At 37.4% G+C, this 20,694-nt stretch overlaps 1 protein-coding gene across 1 annotated transcript in view; it reads right to left on the bottom strand.

The window, feature by feature from the left end:
• The window catches only part of LOC134675153 (mushroom body large-type Kenyon cell-specific protein 1), a 276,201-nt gene that overhangs the window by 172,855 nt on the left and 82,652 nt on the right, over positions 1-20,694 (bottom strand). Inside the window, exon 2 of the mRNA XM_063533327.1 lies at positions 4,552-4,663. Within this exon, the coding sequence (XP_063389397.1) occupies positions 4,552-4,645 (94 nt within the window). The 5' untranslated portion in view covers positions 4,646-4,663. The remainder of the gene's footprint in view (positions 1-4,551; positions 4,664-20,694) is intronic.

The following is a 20,694-nucleotide window of genomic DNA, read 5'->3' as shown; positions in this document are numbered from 1 at the left end:
CCGCAAAAGCGGGCATGCAAAGCCGTATAACAGTGGCACATTTACCGGGAGACGCATCAGACGACCACTTGTTGCTCGGCTGCCGCTGCGCTGCACCAAATTTGAATTCCGAATTCGAAAACTACAAGCCGAATTCTAAAACGGTAACTTTATTCGAATAATTAAGCACTGTTTACACTTCACTAATTTTTACACAACGCAAAATTTGGAGCAAATTTTTTTTTTTTATTTGAATTTTGGAACTTTTTTTAAATTTGGAGTATTTCCGGTGTTTTTCGGTGTGCTCGCGAGGTTGAGCGGTGCATGTGCACGCTGGCCTGGTTGCAACAGGTTGTTTGGTGGCGCGGCGGCCGCGCTTGCGCGCTAGATGCGACCGATGCAACGCGCCACAGTGGTCGCGGATTCGTAATGGGTATTATGGATTTTGTCGGGAAGTTGGTTTTAGAATGAGTTTGGGCACTTTTTAGATATGTATAAAGAACTTTAGACTACGCTATAAAGAAAACAACACAAACTATCATTATTTTAGCTTACATGCTGGAGTACATAGGAAAAGATTGTGCCATTTTTTACTTGATGTCTCATAAATGAGGTACAGTAACCGGCGATAAACATTGCACATCGGAATTTCTGCTTCGTAAAGCATTGTCTTTTTCTGTCTCGACGTCTCCAATTGTCTCTTTCTAAATACCGATGTGCAATGTTTATCGCCGGGTACTGTACCTACGTAAATTTTACGATTTTATCTTAACACCCTTACAGCACAGACTGACACGATCGTGCGTTGGACTTTGAAAAATCCTAGCTATGATAATATTCAAGTTTCCGCTTCTGAACGATACCGGCCGATCGTGCGTTTGATTATTATTCGTTTTGAAAGCAGCCTAGCCAAGTCACCAAGGTCAGCGTTAATCATGAACGTTCCCGTGATGGCCAGGAGGACCGAAAGTAAGTAATAACTTTCTATAAAATTCTTTAATTTTAGGTTACATTTTCTGTTAAAAAATGACATCGTTTTTTAATTAAACGAAGTCTTGGATTATTTTAATAACAAAACTTCCGTGAGACACTGACATATTAAATATATTAAACTGGGGCTTTATAGACATGAGTGACCCGAATATATTTAATACCTTAGAATATTATATAATAATTAGTGGATCTGCGCATGGATAAAAACCAAGGCTTTAAATTGAACGTAAAATTATAAAGCACGATCGTGCGTATCAGGACAGAGCTCATGAATATTTATAGCAAGGAAATTCGTTTTTATTTATTTAGGGCCGTTAAGATCTAATTTCGTGACGTAAATTACGTTGCATTGTACTCAGGTTTTTAGGATATATAATTTTTTTCGTGCTATAAGGGTAGTCAATCGCCTAAAGAAGAGAACTAAAGTAAAATAAATAAATTGTCAAAAGATTCCTTCACACAACGCGGTCACTATAGAACCCCCGCTGCATAGCTTCTGTTCTATAGTAGTATACTAGAATATAGTCCTAGCATAGAACTAACACTAAAATTTGAGAAAACTAAAACTAAATAAATAGTCACAAGATTCCTCCACACAACGCGTCCACTGTAGAACGCCCGCTGCATAGCTTCTCTACGAGTATATCCTCGTATAGAATTAGGCGCAATGCGATACCGACGGCTTTAATCTTGGGCCAAACCACCCCAGTCTACCCTTCGAAATGTCCAATTACTAAACTAATCGATTGACTTTCATATATAAGTTTAATTGAAACTATTTTTTGTTTTTACGATATACCTAATGCAAAAAAGGTAAAGTCAAACCAAGAAAAGTCTGCAGAGATTTTGACATCACACGCAGTGCAAGTGTTATTTTAAACGTCAAACTTCTATTAAATTATGAGTGTTAGGACGTATAAAAAATAACACTGGCACTGCGTGTGCTCAAAATCTCTGCAGACTTTTCTTGGTCTAACTCTAGCTAACTAAGATTTTTTAGTATTATGATTTTTCATATTATGATTTACAGAGTAAATTAAAACATATTAGCGCTTAATACAGATACATCATACTCGTATCTCTACTATACTTTCCTAATGTCCTATACAGACGGACTGCAATGACTGCAATTTGTATGGGAATTAACTGCACGCCAACTGCAACGTCGGCGTGCAGTTCCCATATAAGTTGCAGTTGGGTTGCAGTCCGTCTGTACTGGGCCTAACAGACACCGAAACGCACCCAAATCTCCATATGAAACGGAATGTGGGCCGCGAATCGATTGGCCAAGTTCGTTACACTAACTGCGATTAGCGATGTGCCGTTCTCGAAATCTTTCCGAGAACAGAGAATTCTATCGGAAACTTTCTCGGAAATTTCTCGGAAATGTTCTCTGAGAGTTTTCTCCTTTCATCGCAAAAGCTTTAAAAGCAAATACTTGGCACCATTCATAGCAATATAAAAAATAATACCTACTAATTGATAAAAAAAAACCAGGAGTAAAAAAACAGCACAAAATTGCCCAAACAAGTTATTTGAGGCAAAAAGTAAAAAACTTAACACAAGTAAATATTAAATTATCCCATTAAAAAATATTGGGATTGTTCATAACTTATTTATACTTAATAAGAGAACGTTCTCGACAAAGTTGGAAAATTATTAGAAATTTCTTCGGAAAAGAATTGTCAGAAACGAGAACGTTCCCATCGGCACATCACTAACTGCGTTACACAAAAGCTCTCAAAATAACGTTTTTGGGATGCTTTTAATCGTTTCCCGATAGCCATTTGCCGGGACGATAATTTTGCTTCAACGCTAGAGTACTAAATTTGATTTTACCGCACCATGCATTGAGTGGGACACTAAAAATAGGTCAGCAAAAATAAAAACGGTTTGAAATTTTCAATAAAGTACTTATAAGTTCGTCTAACATAACTATTGCTCAAGATGTAGGACACCTTATAAATCTACAGCTATATTCGAACTTTGAGATACGTCAAATAATAGATATGGAAACGATATAAATTAGATATGTCAGTGTCAAACAAGTGTCAAAGGTGACGTTTTTGTTGGAAGAAACGTACAGAAAGGAAACTTCCTACAAAACCGAAGTTTGACAGCGGTTCAGGGACGAATCATTGTCTCTTTCTAATAGATGGCACTATCCCTTTCGGCTATTTAGGGTTGTCAAAATTCTTTGCCTTTCCCTTAAAGACTGCGGCAAGGGACTGACAACCCCTTTGGTGTTTTCCTGTTTTAATAAAAAAAAGCTGAGGTTTCGGTTTCGAATGCTTTCGTATATCTGTCCGGCGGTTAATTTGATGTTTACCTATTAAGAGGGCCTACAGATTAGCAGTTCGCCGGACGATATCAGCCTGTCAGTTATTCGGAGCTGTCAAATTTTGCGTTTAACTGACAGGCTGACATCGTCCGGCGAACTACAATCAGTGACTCCACACTGTCATTGCAGTCTATACTTTGGTTAGCTTTTGTAAACAAAATTACAAATACCGCATACGAACTTTATAAAACCGGACTTCAAAATTAGAAGCCTCAAGCATCCCTACAAACAGCAACTCTTAACTGTCCATCGGTGGACCTTATGCCTATTGTAATAAGGTTTACGAACGGTCAGTTAACAGTGTGAGTGATGGTACATGCATTTGTTCGGTGTTTGAGTTTTAGGGGCGCTCCTCGGTTTATTACATAAGTTACGCTTTTTGGAGTTCGTACTTTGGCCGCGCTCATTTTGAAGTTTTTAGCTTGCAAGTTGAAGAGGTCAGGAGTTGTTCGAGCTTTTAATGTTATTTATATGCGTGATTTGAAGGTAGGTACATACAGTATGTAAATTCACGAAAAACATTTACTCAAGCCCGTCAATGAATGAGTCACACTGAGCAACTTTTACTATGGCACCAACCTCAAAATCGCAAAAAAATTGACTCTCCCATAGGAAATTTCAATGCTATATAAACCAGCAAAATGTATGAAACAACCAATTTTTTTTTGCGATTTTGGGGTCGGTGCCATAGTTAAAGTTGCTCAGTGTGACATACACATTATGGTCTAGCTGGTACGAGCCTTCGTCAAGACCCAACCCCAACACTTACTGTCTTATTTAGTTAAAGTTATCGAAATCAAAGTTATGACGGTTCCAAAAAGTTTTCGAGAAAAGCTAGGTAAGCCCTTGCGCTTCGCTTTGCTCGTCTTGGCGGGGGCACTGCCGTGCCCCCAAATATTTGTTCTAATGTTTGTAATAAAGGACTAGGTATGTATCGAAATCGTTAATTTTTGTAACGTCCATAGAAAAAATGCCGGTTTTCAAGAACGTTTTTCATCCAACTCGTTAGGGTTGTCACCTAGTACGAGCTGTTGGTAATATGTGCAGACTCGCCAGGGGCAGACTCACCGAGTATGCACTTGCAGTTATTTGCCGATTGCGCGTCGTTCCTGGTCTACTGACACGCTAGGGTTGTCACTGACGAATCTGCTAACTCGCTAGGGTTGTCACTGACTAATCTGCTGACTCGCTAGGGTTGTTACTGACGAATCTGCTGACTCGCTAGGGTTGTCACTCACCGAGTATGTACACCATGTTCTTGGTCCAGCGCTGCAGCTCTTTGCGGATGGCGCGTCGTTCCTGCTGGCAGCGCGCGAACGAACACTCCGCCATGGCACTCGAGCGGCAACCCTGGAAGATAACATAAGATAAGCTGAGGTATTCTCAACAGACTACAGTTTTTAAAAAAGTTTATTGGTTTTTTTAAAGGTCGGTAACGAACGGATTTCGTGAACGAAACGAACACACCTGGACTTGCAAAAGGCCTTATACAATGTATATGTATATGCAATATACTATTGCATAAGTTATTATGCAATATGGTTATCGTTTATAAGTGAGTTGTATGGTTGTTTGCCACTGGCGTAGCATAATACATTTTTTTGTAATTGTTAGAGCAAATGTACTAAAATAGGTACTATTACAGCGCAATTTTGTAAAAATAGCCATAATCCAAAAATACTAAGTTGCATTATACAGCTCTATTTAGCGTCGACCTTTTAAGACAAATCTTCAGAATATACCTACACCGTGTAGGTATGCATATAAATACATTGGTAAGGCATTTGCAAATCCAGTATGAACTACTTATGAATTTGTATGGTACCTATAATGAAAGGAATCCAGTAATAACACACCACATAATATTAATTTCCACATTATGTAATACCTAAACAAGTTAAACCATTCAAACAGTTAGCTTAAACACATTCGTAACCACGCGCCATAATAAGCTCAACTGAAACTCCGAGACTGGCAACGATCAACAAAAACAAAGCCTGGCAACAGGTAGTAACGATAAATACCCAAAAACCACAGGCTACTAACATTCTTATACTAACAAACCGAAAACAGCAGAGTATAAAGAGTCTAAAGCTGAACTATTCCTGTCTGTGTCCGGGATAACATACCCAAAGTAGCACAGACTATCGCAACCCCTGCAACGACTAGCGCTAAAATACCAGATTATAAAAATGAAAATGTAGTTTTCCCAGACTGTGGTCAGGATAAATAAAACATTCGGTGGAACTCCAAATTCTAAATTTGAAAACATGTGAGTGTAGATTTGAAATTCGAATTCGGTTTACTTTCTTAATTTTCTTTTCTTATCTGCCATTTCTCAAACATAAATAGGAAGAGTTAGAAAACGAAAAGATTATCATCATAACTGGTTATTCATCTTATTCTAAAACAGTGTAGGTATCAATGGCGGCGCGTCTAGATTGTTCGTAGGCAAGCCGTAGCTAAGTGGCCCTTTCTTTTCTTCATAAGTTTAAAGAAAATGGCCCAAGAGCCTGAATATCAGACAAGCCGACGGGAATCGAGTTCTATGGACGCTCCGCCACTGGTAGGTATTATAATTAGGCAAATCCAACATCACATATTGATAGAGTTGATAAACACAGAATTATTTTAAATACAAGTGATACAAAGACCTAGAATCGTAAAAGCTACCTAACTAGGTAAGTAATACTGTGTTTATTAGGTTGGTATCTAATAATTGTTCGATTTAAAATATCCACTCATTAAAATCGGCTTTAACTTTTAACACAGCAGTAAAAACAAATATACTTACATAAATAAATTCTTAAAATAGTTTATTTTCCTATCGACTTTTCCGTCTGAGTAAATACAGGCTTAGGTTTTACTAGCAAGTAGATTATTTTTCGCAGAACCCTTAAATACTGGAGCTAATTTAAAATGGATTGTGTTCCATGCTTTTTCGTGGCATGAATGTCCGTTAACCCGACAAAAGCGACGGTGAACTTCCCGCCTATTCAATTTTCCCACCACAAAGGAAACTTTTCATGCAACCTCATCTCGTTTACATTTAAGTGTAACTCGAAATTGTTCCAACTATTCAATTAAAGTTTGTAAGATCTGTGGTAATTAACGATTTTTTTCATATATAGAACAGGTACTGGCCGCGAAAACCGTAGGAAACTATAGCTGGTCATTGGTCAAGCAGATCTTGTCAGTAGAAAAAGGCGGCAAATTTAAAAAATGTAGGCGCGAAGGAATATCGTCCCATAGAAAATTTGAATTTCGCGCCTTTTTTTTCTGACAAGGTTTGCTTGACCAGCTATATGTTCCACACGAACTATTCAATTAAAGTTCGTAAGATCTGTGGTAATTAACGAATATTTCAAATATAGAACAGGTACTGGCCACGAAAACCGTTGGAAACTAATTAAAAACATCAATTCGTGGCGCTACGGGGGAATATTTCAAATGCACGCACACACGTGCGCCGCCTCCCTTGCACGCACACACACATGGGTAAAGACGCACACAACAGTTAAAAATAAGTCCGGGCCATATCCGCGTGAGAGAATGGTCGAGGCAGGCTTTTGGGGTAGAACTGGGTATCTGACAAGAGGTATTTAGTCGGAAGATTCCTTTGGACTCGAAGATTTTTAATGCAAGTTTTACGCTATTTCTAAAAGAGTGCTTACTTATTTTGGAGAAATCCAATTATTTGTGAGTTTACTTTCTTTGTAGACGTAGTTTTTTATTGGCGTTTATACAAATTTGAAGAATTCAAGGAAAAGAGTAAATTTTCTATAGTTTTTATGATGATTGTTTTTTTAAGTTCATTCTCGTAAAAACAACACTACTAATTTAGGAAATAGCCTAATTTCATCGTTCCCAAAATATGTTGAATTGGAAAAGTTTGCACTAATGTTAATTGCGGTTTGAAGTTAAATAATTAAGTACCAATTCAATTATTTCGTTCATTTCGTAAAATAGTTTTATCGTTTCATATAAACATTTTATTTTCAAATACGTAGTGTATATTTATTAAATGTACTTCTGTAATCCACACGACATTCACCAACCCAAACTAACGACACAGCACAGAAATTGAAAATTCGCGTGCCGGATATTCGGTTCTGATAACAAGCAGCGCCGGTTCTAGAAGTTATCCGGGGGGGAGACGGGGATAGCCGGGTGTCTTAAGGCGAAGCGGGATGGCGCTAAAACCGAGTTATCGTAAATTGATCTGGGAGGGGAGGCTGGGGTGGCGCGGCGCGGTCCCAAATTTGACAGCGATGGAAATTGGCGGGAAAGATTGCTTGCACCGTTCGATTTTTCGTCATTCGAATTTCGAATTAACGTTCGATTGATTTGTGCCGGTCTAAATACGTTCGTTCAAATTGTGTCACGTATTCACATTTCTGAAGAAATAGTGTTTGGATTCTCGTGAAAGTTTTAAATCTCGAATGTCGATTTAACATAAATTCCAAATACAAACACATTTGCTCAAATTGGATCATAAATCTAGGAATTACGTTTATGATTTTTCGTGCAATTTTCAAATTAGATTTTTAAGAACACTAGGTACTTACATTGTAAATTTAAACGCTTCAAAACATTATACTAGGTAGCTTTAAGGATGTTAACGTATCTAGGTCGTCGGTCAGGGCCGTACAAAACGAAATTAGACTGTCTCAAGTCCAAGCAGAGTATAAAGGGCGTCCATATCCCTTTGTGTCTTAAAGCGCACGTAGTAAAAGAGCACACCAACATCTTAATAACGGAATCCGAACGCTCCAAGCGATTTTAAAATAAGAATATCAAAACTGGCCACCGGGTGGGGATTTCGGAGTAAGAACGTTCGCACCCCCCTCAAGTTTTTAAAATAAGAAAATTTCGGTGGAGCGTGATATTTTTAAAATAAGAACCTCTTTCGGGCCATATTCCGTTGAGAGAGATTTTAAAATAAGAATAGTTTCGCTATACCCCCCTGTCTGGAGTTTGAAATAAGAATTTGGGTGTTCGGGCGGGGTGGTTCCTTGATGAGGGTTTTTCGTGAAATTTCGTTAGGGGGCATTGACCGGCGGAGTCAATATTCGATGAATGTTATAGTCCTTGGACTGTGGTTTTATTTTGCAGTAGATTCCGTTTCGATGTCGTTGTGTAACGGTTCCCGGTGGATTCGTTTTGTCTTTCCATTTGTGTGAGTATTCTGTTCCAATCGTTTTACTTATCATATTTGATAATTGAACGAGGGATTCAAATAATGATGGATCATTTTGGAATGTGTTGTTTTCAAACTAGAGGCCATTGGATTTATGTCATGATAATTATTTGTTCTATTAGTTTTTGGAGCATATTATTATGTTCGAAAGTTCGTCAGATCCAGGAAGCTGTATTTACTCCAACAAAGAAAATGCTTATCATCTGTTACTATACATATGTTTGAGTACAGTTAGTTAATAACTTAATTAAATTAAAAAGTTCGTTAGAATGGTTATTAAATTTAAAAGTTAATAACCATTCTAACGAACCTACTGACTGCGCCAACTCGATTAATCTATTTTTCACAAATGTGCTTTTTGAAGGTTCCGTACCCAAAGGGTAAAACCGGGAGCCTATTACTAAGACTCCACTGTCCGTCCATCTGTCTGTCACCAGGCTGTATCTCATGAACCGCGATAGCTAGATAGTTGAAACTTTCACAGATGATGTATTTCTGTTGCCGCTATAACAACAAATACCTACTAAAAACGGAATAAAATTATTTAAGTGGGGCTACCATACAACAAACGTGATTTAATTGCCGTTTTTTGCGTAATGGTACGGAACTCTTCGTGCGCGAGCCCGACTCTCACATGGTCGGTTTTTTTCTTCAAAAGGTTGTTTGGAAAAGATCTTTAGCGATAAGACCGCCTATACTGCCGTATTCGAAGTTCATGATATGCACAAGAGACACGTCCTAGATCCATTATACTAGATACGTTATAGTTTAGATATCGACTAGTTCTCTTTTGCAGCGCAATTCGGGCAACCAATGTCACTTTTACGTTAGATAGAGTAAGATATCTATTAAGTAGATGTGAATTGGATCTCTAAGTGATATCCTGTGGAAATCGTTCAACAGTATCTCCAGAATCGCGCAAATGTCAAATTTGACAGGTTAGATCTTAAACATATTGTTATCGTATCTTGGTGATGTCTAAAAGATATCTAATAAATGTCTGTTTCAAAATCTGAATCGGGCCCGTAGTCTACCATGCATGGTCTCATTTATATCATGTTTGTTTTGATATTGGTGAGCAATAAAAATATCGTATTGTATTGCGCCTCGTGCAGATCATATTGAGCGCCAGGCCTGCGTAGCTAGTTCTGCACCTGCCAATACAATAGTACACGTGGCTGGTACCTGTTGCGTTGTTTGTACAGCTAGCTATAGCCCCGACCGCGCCGAGTCAACAAACTTTCCAGATCTAGATTTAATACCGACTTGGTATCTATGGGCCCGATTCGGATTTTGAAATAGACATCTATTAGATATATTTTAGCAATCACCAAGATACGATAACGATATGTTTATGATCTAACCTGTCAAATTTGACATTTGCGCGATTCTGGAGATACTCTTGAACGATTTCCACAGGATATGACTTGGAGATCCAATTCACATTTGACATCAAAATTGCAAGTTTTGGTATCTGGGCGGCTAGATAAATAAATATATATTATAGGACATTTTTACACAAATTGCCCTAAGCCCCATGGTAAGCTCAAGAAGGCTTGTTGTGGGTACTCAGACAACGATATATATAATATATAAATATTTACATATGTTATAACATATTTGGTTTTGCTATATATTGATGTTCTATTCGATGTATTCATAAGCAAAGCGATATTATACATGATTTATCTATATAGTGACGTCCAGACAGTCAGAATTGGGGCCATATTGTCCCTACAATCCCAAGATTAGAAGCCGGCCCGAATTGTGCTGACCCAATTTGATTATACCGAACGTTTGGTGAAACTTAGGTGCACCATGTCTGAAGATTGTGTATCAAAATGTGTGTGTGTGTGTGTGTGTTTGACGACCGGTCTGGCCTAGTGGGTAGTGACCTTGCCTATGAAGCCGATGGTCCCGGGTTCGAATCCTGGTAACGGCATTTATTTGTATGATGGGGCTTAGTCAATTTTTGTAAAAAAAAATGTCCTATAATATTGTCCTATAATATTAAAATGTGTGTAAGGTGCGTTGGGGCAAAGAGAATCCATTATTTTTGGTTGGGGTAGGATTCATCTTACCCTTCATAAAAAACGCTTTCAATTTTACCTCACCGCACTTTATTAGAATAAGTTCTAGAATAAGAGTAAATTCACGTTTCTCGCAGTGTAATATAATTTATGTGTTATTTTGATAAGCCATACTGATGTGCCATTGAAAAATATCCAAAATTGCGAAATTTTCACACTGAAAATTTTGGAAAACTTCTGAAGGAAATTTTTCGTTTCCGAAATTAAAATTTATTTAGCTTTCTACGAAATATTTCTGAGATTTTCTAATTTTTTTTCGTCATTTCTTCTCAATTTCCCGGCATTTTGACACGGCACAAGGGAGCCCGGGATCCGCTTGGCAACCAATACCAAGAATGGCGTATTTATCGGATCGGTATCGTCTCGAATACACGACTACCCTTCGCGCGGTCGGATGAATGCCAGCCGAGCAACAGGTCTAGGTTCCGAGCTTCTATCCTGACATTATTGGGACTGCTATTGTCTGAGTTGAATGCTAAAGTGCATTTGTTTTTGTACAGTCGCCATCAGATATATCGGAGCGGCCAAGGTTCAGATATTTGTGAGCACAAATATCTGAACACGCCTCTATTTTCAGGGCGTTAGAGTGCGTGTTCAGATATTGTGAACACCTTGGCCGCTCCGATATATCTGATGGCGACTGTACTAGGTAGATTGTAATCCCCATTCGACTTTACGAGCCTGACGGTGCGATTCGGAAAATGATTTAAAGATTCACTAGATATGAAATACTAAAGATATGTGACGTTCCACGGCAAAAGGCACCTTATGGCGGCTGGCGCTTACGCTATTATTACCGGTCAAACCTGTAGTTACAATGGTTACCAGTACTTGTCATTGGGATCGAAATGTACGCCTAACCAAAACAACTGCTAAAGCATTCAGTTCAGCGGACAATAACTGTCCCAATACCGTCGGAATAAGCCCGGAGCCTATACCTGTTGCTCTCGTCTGGCATTTATCCGACCGCGCCGAGAATGGTCGTGTATTAAACAAGTTATGGATGTTTTCTAATTATCTAAGTATGTATTTATACTACATATTTATCTATATAAGTGTGAATATCGTCGCGTAGTAGGTACCAATAGTACAAGCTTTTATTTGTATATTTGTATTATTTATACTTACGTGTTGTTTATTAATTTGAACGACCTAGCTTACTCTATGCGACGCCGGAGGTCCCTGGTTTGAATATCAAAGATATTCTTCTTCGATACTTAGTGCCACTTGCACCATCCCACTAACCCGGGGTTAACCGGATAAAGCGTTAACCCTGTGTCATAATTGGTAACCATGGTAACTCCAGATTTAACCGGTTAACCGGAATAGAAGCCCGGAACCCAGACCTGTTGCTCTCGTTATACCAATAATTGTTCCTAAGTTATGGATGTTTTCTATTTATCTAAGTATGTATTTATACTACATATTTATCTATATAAGTATGAATATCGTCGCGTAGTAGGTATATGAATAATCTGTGACTACACCTATACTGGTTAAAAACAGTGTTACGGCTCGATTCTGAAAATGTATTAGATCTCTACTAGACCTCAACAAGTTACGATATGGATAATTTAAAGATATTTGTAAGATAGATATGTCAAATTTGACGTTTCCGCGATTCTGGAGGCCCTCTTGAACGATTTCGACAAGTTATGACTTAGATATCCAAGTCACATCTAGTCGATATCTAATGTAAATCTAGTTGATCTTTATATCGTTTCTAGATCTTGTGATTATCTCGTTTCCCGAATACGCGTGTTTGGCTTTAGAAAGACTCGAATAACCAAGGACGAAATACATTGTCGAAGTAAACTCACAAAATATATTTAAGTATAGGTAATTATAATACATACAAAATTCAACCTTACACTTTTGTCATAAGACTCAGTTCACGTTGAACTTTGACTGTGATACAACACTTTTCAATCTAAATTAGACTTTAAGTGTAATGTATTAAGGTTGGTATTAATTTGGAGCGGGTTATCACGCGTCAGTTCTAGGTCAAAGTTTTTCACTCGATACAGAAATGGGAAGATTAGCGCTTGTTCCAATGTGCCCAAAATTATCTGAACAAGCACTTTAACGTCTTGGTCGAGGTTTTGTTCAGATATTTGTGAACACCTTGGCCGCCTCGATATATTTGATGGCGTTACAAATATTGGTCTAGCATATCTTCTAATAAATATAGCATGTCTTACTAATATAATAAATATATGTAAATATTATAGGACATTCATATACACAAATCAACTAAGCCTAACAGTAAGCTCAAGAAAGCTTGTGTTGTGGCCAGTATAGGCACTTAGACAACACATAGGTATAATTCATACACGGTGACCAAACAATAAGTGCATTCCCGTTGCCAGGGAAGTTTTGGGATTATAATGAGCAACTTTTACTATAGGACCAACCCCTAAATCGCGAAAAAAATTTGGCTGTTTCATACATTTTGGCTGGTCCCTTTTCTTTGGAAGGGTAAATTTTTTTTTAGCGATTTCAGGGTTGGTTAGTAAAAGTTGCTCAGTATAATCCCAAACCTCCCTGGCAACGGGATTGCACTCATTTTTTGGCCACCATGAAATACTTCAATACAAAGAAAACATCCATAAACTCAGGAACAAAATAACTGTAAATAATCAGGATGATAAAGATAATCAGGAACAAAATAAATGTAAATATCTGTGCTTATCAGACATCACACCAATAATACCCGTATCCGGATTGGAACCCAGGACCATCGGCATCATAGGCATGGTTACCGACTCGGCCAGACCTCAAATTAAAAAGTAACCATCAACACACTAAGTAAAATTGACCTTTAATTCCCCCCTTAATTCGCTTCCCAATTCTTACCCCCTCCGGTGGGGAGGGGGGGTGTCTTGCGCGCCTGTGTGAAAGAATGCGGAATCAATACAGCGCGGCGGTCACACTTGACCTAAGGGTATAAGGGTAAAGGGTAATTAGGTAGTTCCAGGAAGGTTCTTCTTCTTCCTCGCGTTATCCCGGCATTTTGCCACGGCTCTTGGGAGCCTGGGGTCCGCTTGACAACTAATCCATGATTTGACGTAGGCACTAGTTTTTACGAAAGCGACTGCCGTCTGACCTTCCAACCCAGAGGGGAAACTAGGCCTTATTGGGATTAGTCCGGTTTCCTCACGATGTTTTCCTTCACCGAAAAGCGACTGGCAAATATCAAATGATATTTCGTACATAAGTTCCGAAAAACTCATTGGTACGAGCCGGGGTTGGAACCGGGGGTTCGGGGGTTGAGGTAATTCCAGGAAGGTTAAAAACTTAAAAGTCAAAAGGTTAAATTTCGTAGTACGTCGGCCCTTGCAATAATAGAGAACGACCCTTGCTTTGAGAGGAAAAATAAAATCTTTCATAGTTCATTAATAAACAAAATAATCTCAAAACCGAACTTGATAATTGATTCAAACTTTAAGAACTTCAAACATTTAAAGGTAGAGCATACTCCTGTCTTAAAGTCCGGGAACGCGCTTGTAATCACTCTGGTGTTGTAGATGTCCATGGGTACATTGGGTACCGTAATTGCTTACCACCAGGCGATTCGTTTACTCGTTTGCCTCCAATATCATATAAAACAGTAATAATTAAAGTATAATATAATCACAGAATAATTAATAGTACTACCGTAGAGAAAGGAAACTTCCTACAAAAACGAAGTTTGACAGCGGTTCAGGGTCGAATCATGCTGTCCCTTTCTAATATATGGCACTATCCCTTTCGGCTATTTAGGGTTGTCAAAAATCAAGTGATTATCCTTATCTGTGGTCGTGCACGCAAAAGGAAGTCAATAGGTACCAACCCTAATAATTGCTCGGAGCAATGCTGAGCCGAGCGGAGCCGAGTTTGACCGAAGGCAGGAGTTTCGCACCCCTGGTATAATTCTATGGAACTTGGTAACTATGTAAATAATAGTCACTAGTAATAATTCAGAGACAATTTCAATATGGCGGTTTGTTTACATAATTAGCAGGTTCCATAAAATGACATTTTAGTTCTACTATTATTTTAAAGAAATTCATAATTCAGCATCTTTTATATTCCTTCTTGTCCACACCGCCTACAATTCTACATTGTTCCTTATTCGCGCTAAATACAAAAACACCATTCACAGACTCCCAAACCGGGACAAAAGGGGAAGAATACGGCGACCCATTTTCGAGTTAATTGTCCACGATGCTATTTTTGTAACAAAACCTCAATTCAAAGACAAAACTTGGCATGTGCGTGTCGGGACACGCATAGCGAAGGGTTTCATTGCACATTTCACCGAAATGCTACTCTTTAATTAATTTAAATGCTTCTTCTAGGTACAGACGTAGTGCATAATTGTTTTCCATCGTATTTTCTCGGAAACGTTCGTATTTGTCATGTTATTTCAGCAATGGTGTACTTTTTGTAACGAGACTGACTGAAATAGCAAGACACGTTCGTACGTTTCCGTGAAAATACGATGGAAAATAATTATGCACTACATCTGTGCCTAAGCAATTTTCAGTCTGACAATATTTTATTGAATTGAAATTTAAACAGTACCTATTAACCCCCTTATTCATAAACGTTTACTAAAGTTAACAAGCCAATAATAATCGTTTGTCCCTTTCCATCGTACCAATACATCGGAAAGGGACAAACGATTATTATCGGCTTGTCAACTTTAGTAAACGTTTATGAATAAGGGGGTAAGACTACAACATCGTTATCTAGGTTATCATCATGATCACAATGAATAGCATCAACACTTTTGTGGAATGTTACTTATATATTTTTGATCCCAAGGCTTGGAATTTTGATCAGACGCGAAGTTTTTGGTTTAATGTTTTTATAACGGTTTTCTAAGAATCTTCATCTAAAATACTTAATGTTATTTCTCAAGGTAGAATGCATTACATGGAATTGTACGAGTGCTGAATACTAGTAAATATAAAATATAAAAAAATCAAAACTCACAACTGAAGTTAATTAATTATGTATTTTCTGGATTGACCCTAATCAAGGTATATTTTTATACATATATAAATACTAATAAATAGTAGCTGGTCAAATGCATTCTACATATCAAATTCATTTCACATTGTATGTAAAGACAGATGGACAGGGCAAAACTGCAATGTCTCGCAGCGATTTTGTCCACGGAACCCTAAAAATGAGCCATCGCTAGAAAAACAATGGCAGGAAAAACAGCGGGGTAAAATTGGTCATAATGAGTACCACCCCCTACCCTTTGGGTCAACCGGGAATGAAATTTTAAATTGAAGTCGTGAAAAAGACAAAAATGGAGGACGGAGCGTAAGGGGTAATACATACTGGGAGTTGGAATACTTGGACTATACACAGTGTAACATGAGTAAACCGAATAATTTTAACAGCGTATTCTTGATCATATTTAGAGACAAAAATGTCCCATAAACTTTTTTGAAATGGGCCTAAAAAATGTAAAAATCAATTTTAAGTGACAAGTTTACCAATAACATTTATTTTTAATGTACAAATACGTTCAAAAAATTGAAAAAACAAAACAATTTTTTTTTGCGAAATTGACCTAAACCCATATTACATTTTTTACTTCTTTTGACCTCAGAAATGCGTGGTTAAAATTATTCGGCTTCCTTATGTTACACCGTGTATACTCTGTGTGTTTTTTCAGGTATTTCAATAAAGGTAACCAAATAATTTGTACATTTTCCGGTAGTTATGACATTTATTGGTTAACCAATCAAATACAATAAGCACCTGGATCAGTCATTGAACGACCATCGAATAAATGATTATGATTATGATTAAGGACCTCTTTAACCTAAATTATTTGATCGTGTAATGTTTTCATCTACCCTCTACTGGCTTAAGGAGCCATTTGGGGGTAGATTTTGTTTATTTTTATTTATATACATTAAGATAGGTATTGTATTGTATTGTATTGTAATTGTAATGTTTTCATCTACCCTCTACTGGATTAAGGAGCCATTTGGGGGTAGATTTTGTTTATCTTTATTTGAATACATTAAGATAGGTATTGTATTGTATTGCATAGTATTTATTTATTGTATACATGTACTTAGGGATATTATGTATGGTAAGATGTATCCGTCAGATTTGTCAGGAAAATGTGTTTGGCGAACAAATCTGTTCATATATCGCGGAAAATAGTAGCAGATGTTAGTGTTATAACTAGTAAATACTGGAAATACGTTATTGAACAGAAATGTAAGCTTAAAGTAGCTAACTACACTTTTAATACATCTGCTTAAATTATGAAGTAACTTACATGTATTTCTTAATAAGCCCAGTATCATACAAGTTAATTACAATTAATTATTAGAAAAGCGGAATATTCGGTACAAAGTTAAAAACAAGTCTTGTTAAAAATTCGTTGGTAAAATCTCCTAGTTAGTGAACAACCTCCCTAATATTTCCAAGAAAATGAAGTTCTTGCGAAAGAAAATGGTTCTTTTTACACTTTTTGTTAATTAATATTTTATGGATCGTGCTATTTTAAAATTGTAATATTTAGCTAAGCTCATTTCTAAAACGAAATAAGCTATTAATATAAAGATTATAGTGACTACAGCTTAAGAAGAAACTTCGCTACCTAAATATACATAGAACAATAAAGGTAACTGGAAACACAAATAATAAATACATGAAGACAGAGGTAAACGACAGGCGGCCTTATCGCTAAAGAGCGATCACTTCCAAAAGCTGCCGCTTTGGCCATCTGTATGGTTTCAATATGGTTCGTACCTCCCATTCGAATCAACTCATATAATAAATAAATAATAAATAAATAAATATTATAGGACATTTTTACACAAATTGACTAAGCCCCACAGTAAGCTCAAGAAGGCTTGTATTGTAGGTACTCAGATAACGATATATATAATATATAAATACTTAAATACATAGAAAACAACCTTGACTCAGGAACAAATATCTGTATCATCATACAAATAAATGCCCTTACCAGGATTCGAACCCGGGACCATCGGCTTCATAGGCAGGGTCACTACCCACTAGGCCAGACCGGTCGTCTAATATAATAATTGGACTTGTTTCCTAGTAATAATAATATATTTATACGCTGAAGCATACAAAGAAACCTCTTTTCATCATCATTTCAGCCTATATACGTCCCACTGCTGAGCACAGGCCTCCTCTCATGCGCGAGAGGGCTTGGGCTATAGTCCCCACGCTAGCCCAATGCGGATTGGGGACTTCACATACACCTTTGAATTTCTTCGCAGATGTATGCAGGTTTCCTCACGATGTTTTCCTTCACCGAAAAGCTAGTGGTAAATATCAATTGATATTTCGTACATAAGTTCCGAAAAACTCATTGGTACGAGCCAGGATTTGAACCCGCGACCTCCGGATTGAAAGTCAGACGTCATATCCACTCGGCCACCACTGCTTCCTCTTTTATACCTCTTTTATTTTATTACAAATAATGCACATCGCATAATCTAATAAGCACACATGCAAAACTTCCACAGCATAAGAAAGTCCACGCCACGCCACCCCAAATCAATACTCCCAGCAAAAAACATTAATATAACTTATGTAATTAAAAAAAGGCACACACGGCGATAGCTATCTTCCAACACACACAAACTAATAATTAATCATCCACCACCCCCTCCCCTAAGTTTAATTCCTCCCCTTTTTTCCAAAGTGTTTTCATTTTGTACGTCTGCAAGGAGTGCGCTCTACAAATTGAATTTTGTGGTCTCTGTGAATATTTTAGAGCTGGGTATTGGTGGTTTTTGAGCTCTTTGTCTGAGTTTTGGTTTTTTTAGGTCTCGGTTAAGCAGAAGTTTTTTAGCGTCTTTTTCGAAGCACATTCTTAACAAAGCGGAAAACATTTATGTAAATACAAAAAACTGCTAAACTCGCTTCATCGCATTAGGCGAGGGACCGGTTTCACGTAAATTCGTTTATTTGAACTTAAAAACTGTTAACTGCCGCCCAAAAGTTACTGGCGGATAATGCTCTTAATTAAATAGCATTAAGTCTAGCTTTTGATCAAAAGTTTTGTGCATTTTGTAATAAAGTAGCTATTCAAAACAAAATATAAGTATGAAATCATTAATAAATTTTTCGTAACTAGCATTTCACCAAAGCGCCGTTTGCGGATACTTTATTTTATTACAGTCATCTACATTAATATATTACACAACGAAGGCCGCAAAAATATCTGACAATAATTTGTAGAGTCATAAGAGTGTGTCACAAATGTTTGCGACCTTAAAAGAGTAACATATTATTGCAGGTGACTGTACCGTGTACTTCTAAAAAGCTTGGCAAGCCAATTTGTGTGATGATATTCTACGGTTTGGTTAAAAAATTATACTAAATGTATTGTCTACTATTTTCAGATACCTCAATATAAACAGGCCACTAGACCACGGAGACCACGGACTAGCAAGCGCAGCGTAGGATGTCCACCCACAAGAAGGACGGACGACCTTGTTAAGGCCGCCGGAAGACGCTGGATGCGGGTCGCTTCCAACCGGTACGAATGGAGGTCCAAGGGGGAGGCCTATGTTCAGCAGTGGACGTCTTATGGCTGAGATGATGATGATGAAACAGTAGAGTTTGTAAGCGATGCTATAGAAGCATGTTCAAGGCGTAGGTGTAGGCTTAAAGACGTATTCGGATTTTATTTATTCCAGCTGTTTCCGATATCTGATCAGTATCAGATCTGTCACTGTCAAAAGTGGCATTTCTTCAACCAAAAACGTCACTTTTGACACTTACAGATCAGTATCATATCGAAAACAGATCGTAAAACAAAAACTCGAATTGGCCTGTTAGAAGAATAACCAAGACAGTTCCCGTTCTAACCTTCCAACTATGGCGGTTTCGAATAGGCCTATCTCTGCCTGCATTCAATTCAGAATTTTAACACAAAGGACTAAGGCTCTATTTACTTAGTCAACAACTGTCAACCTGTTGCATAGTTTGGGTAGAGTTATTTGTTTACCACGTTTGTTAGGTCACGTCTGAAAGATCCAGGTATACACATAAGAACAGTGAAAATGGGAGTTTTTACATGTTATTCTCGTAGATAGTTGCCCATTTTCATAGATTTTGAATGTAAAACTTTTGCTGGCAAAAATTACCTGGTTCAGCACGTATGAAAGCGAAGGAGGCATGCAAATGGTCCTTGTGGAGAACCTTGGAAGCGTTTTTGTACCTACAGTAGATTTTCAGCCAATGGCCCATATTTTGTACCTACCATTCAAGACTTTTAAGCCATCAGAACCTTTAAAAGCTTCGTGAGTGGTGTCTGTAAAGCTGAGAACGCGTATAAATACGCTGAATTCAAAGTTTTATTTTCAAAGCTAACCAATGAATAATTTACATTCAATATCAATAGGTACATCTTATGTCCCCCGCCGCGTTTGTATGTCTGTATGTTCGCTATAAACTCAAAAACTACTGAACGGATTTCCATGCAGTTTCACCTATCAATAGAGTGATTCTTAAGGAAAGTTAAGTATACAATTAAGGTTTACCGGTGCGAGGCCAGGGCGGGCCGGTAAAAACAAAGTGCCAAATAGCAAACAGAACATGAATGCGAAAATTTTATGTTATATTTGTAAAAATTAACGGACAGACAGATAAAAGACAATTCGCATGTCCGCATTAAATCGTAGTCCTTCGCCACGCTGACACAACTCCTGTTTTATTTATAAACCTTCTCACTTAGATAAATGTATGGACAACCTGGTTTTTACGGAGTTCCTTTTAAGTCTGCAATATTGCAAATATTTGGAGATCAGGGTATAAGTCTTTAATAAAATAAAAAAAATTTATCTGTTTATTTCACATAAAAAAAATAACATTACACGTTCTTAACCTAGTTATAATCTTTAATATTTAAGATTTTAGTAACTAGGATGAGGGGGACATATTTATTCCCTAATCTTAAGTTCTAATATATTTATTACTTATCATTATGTATTTATGTATGTTTATGTGTAGGTATATGTATTATATTTATTTACTTAACTAATAATTATTCTTGTACTATGGTATTCAGTTCTTTTTTTATTATATAC

The sequence above is a fragment of the Cydia fagiglandana genome, chromosome 21 (genome assembly GCF_963556715.1).
Source record: "Cydia fagiglandana chromosome 21, ilCydFagi1.1, whole genome shotgun sequence".
Lineage (NCBI taxonomy): Eukaryota > Metazoa > Arthropoda > Insecta > Lepidoptera > Tortricidae > Cydia > Cydia fagiglandana.
Note: the sequence above shows the minus strand (reverse complement) of the source record. Positions and strands in the feature narration are given on the sequence as shown.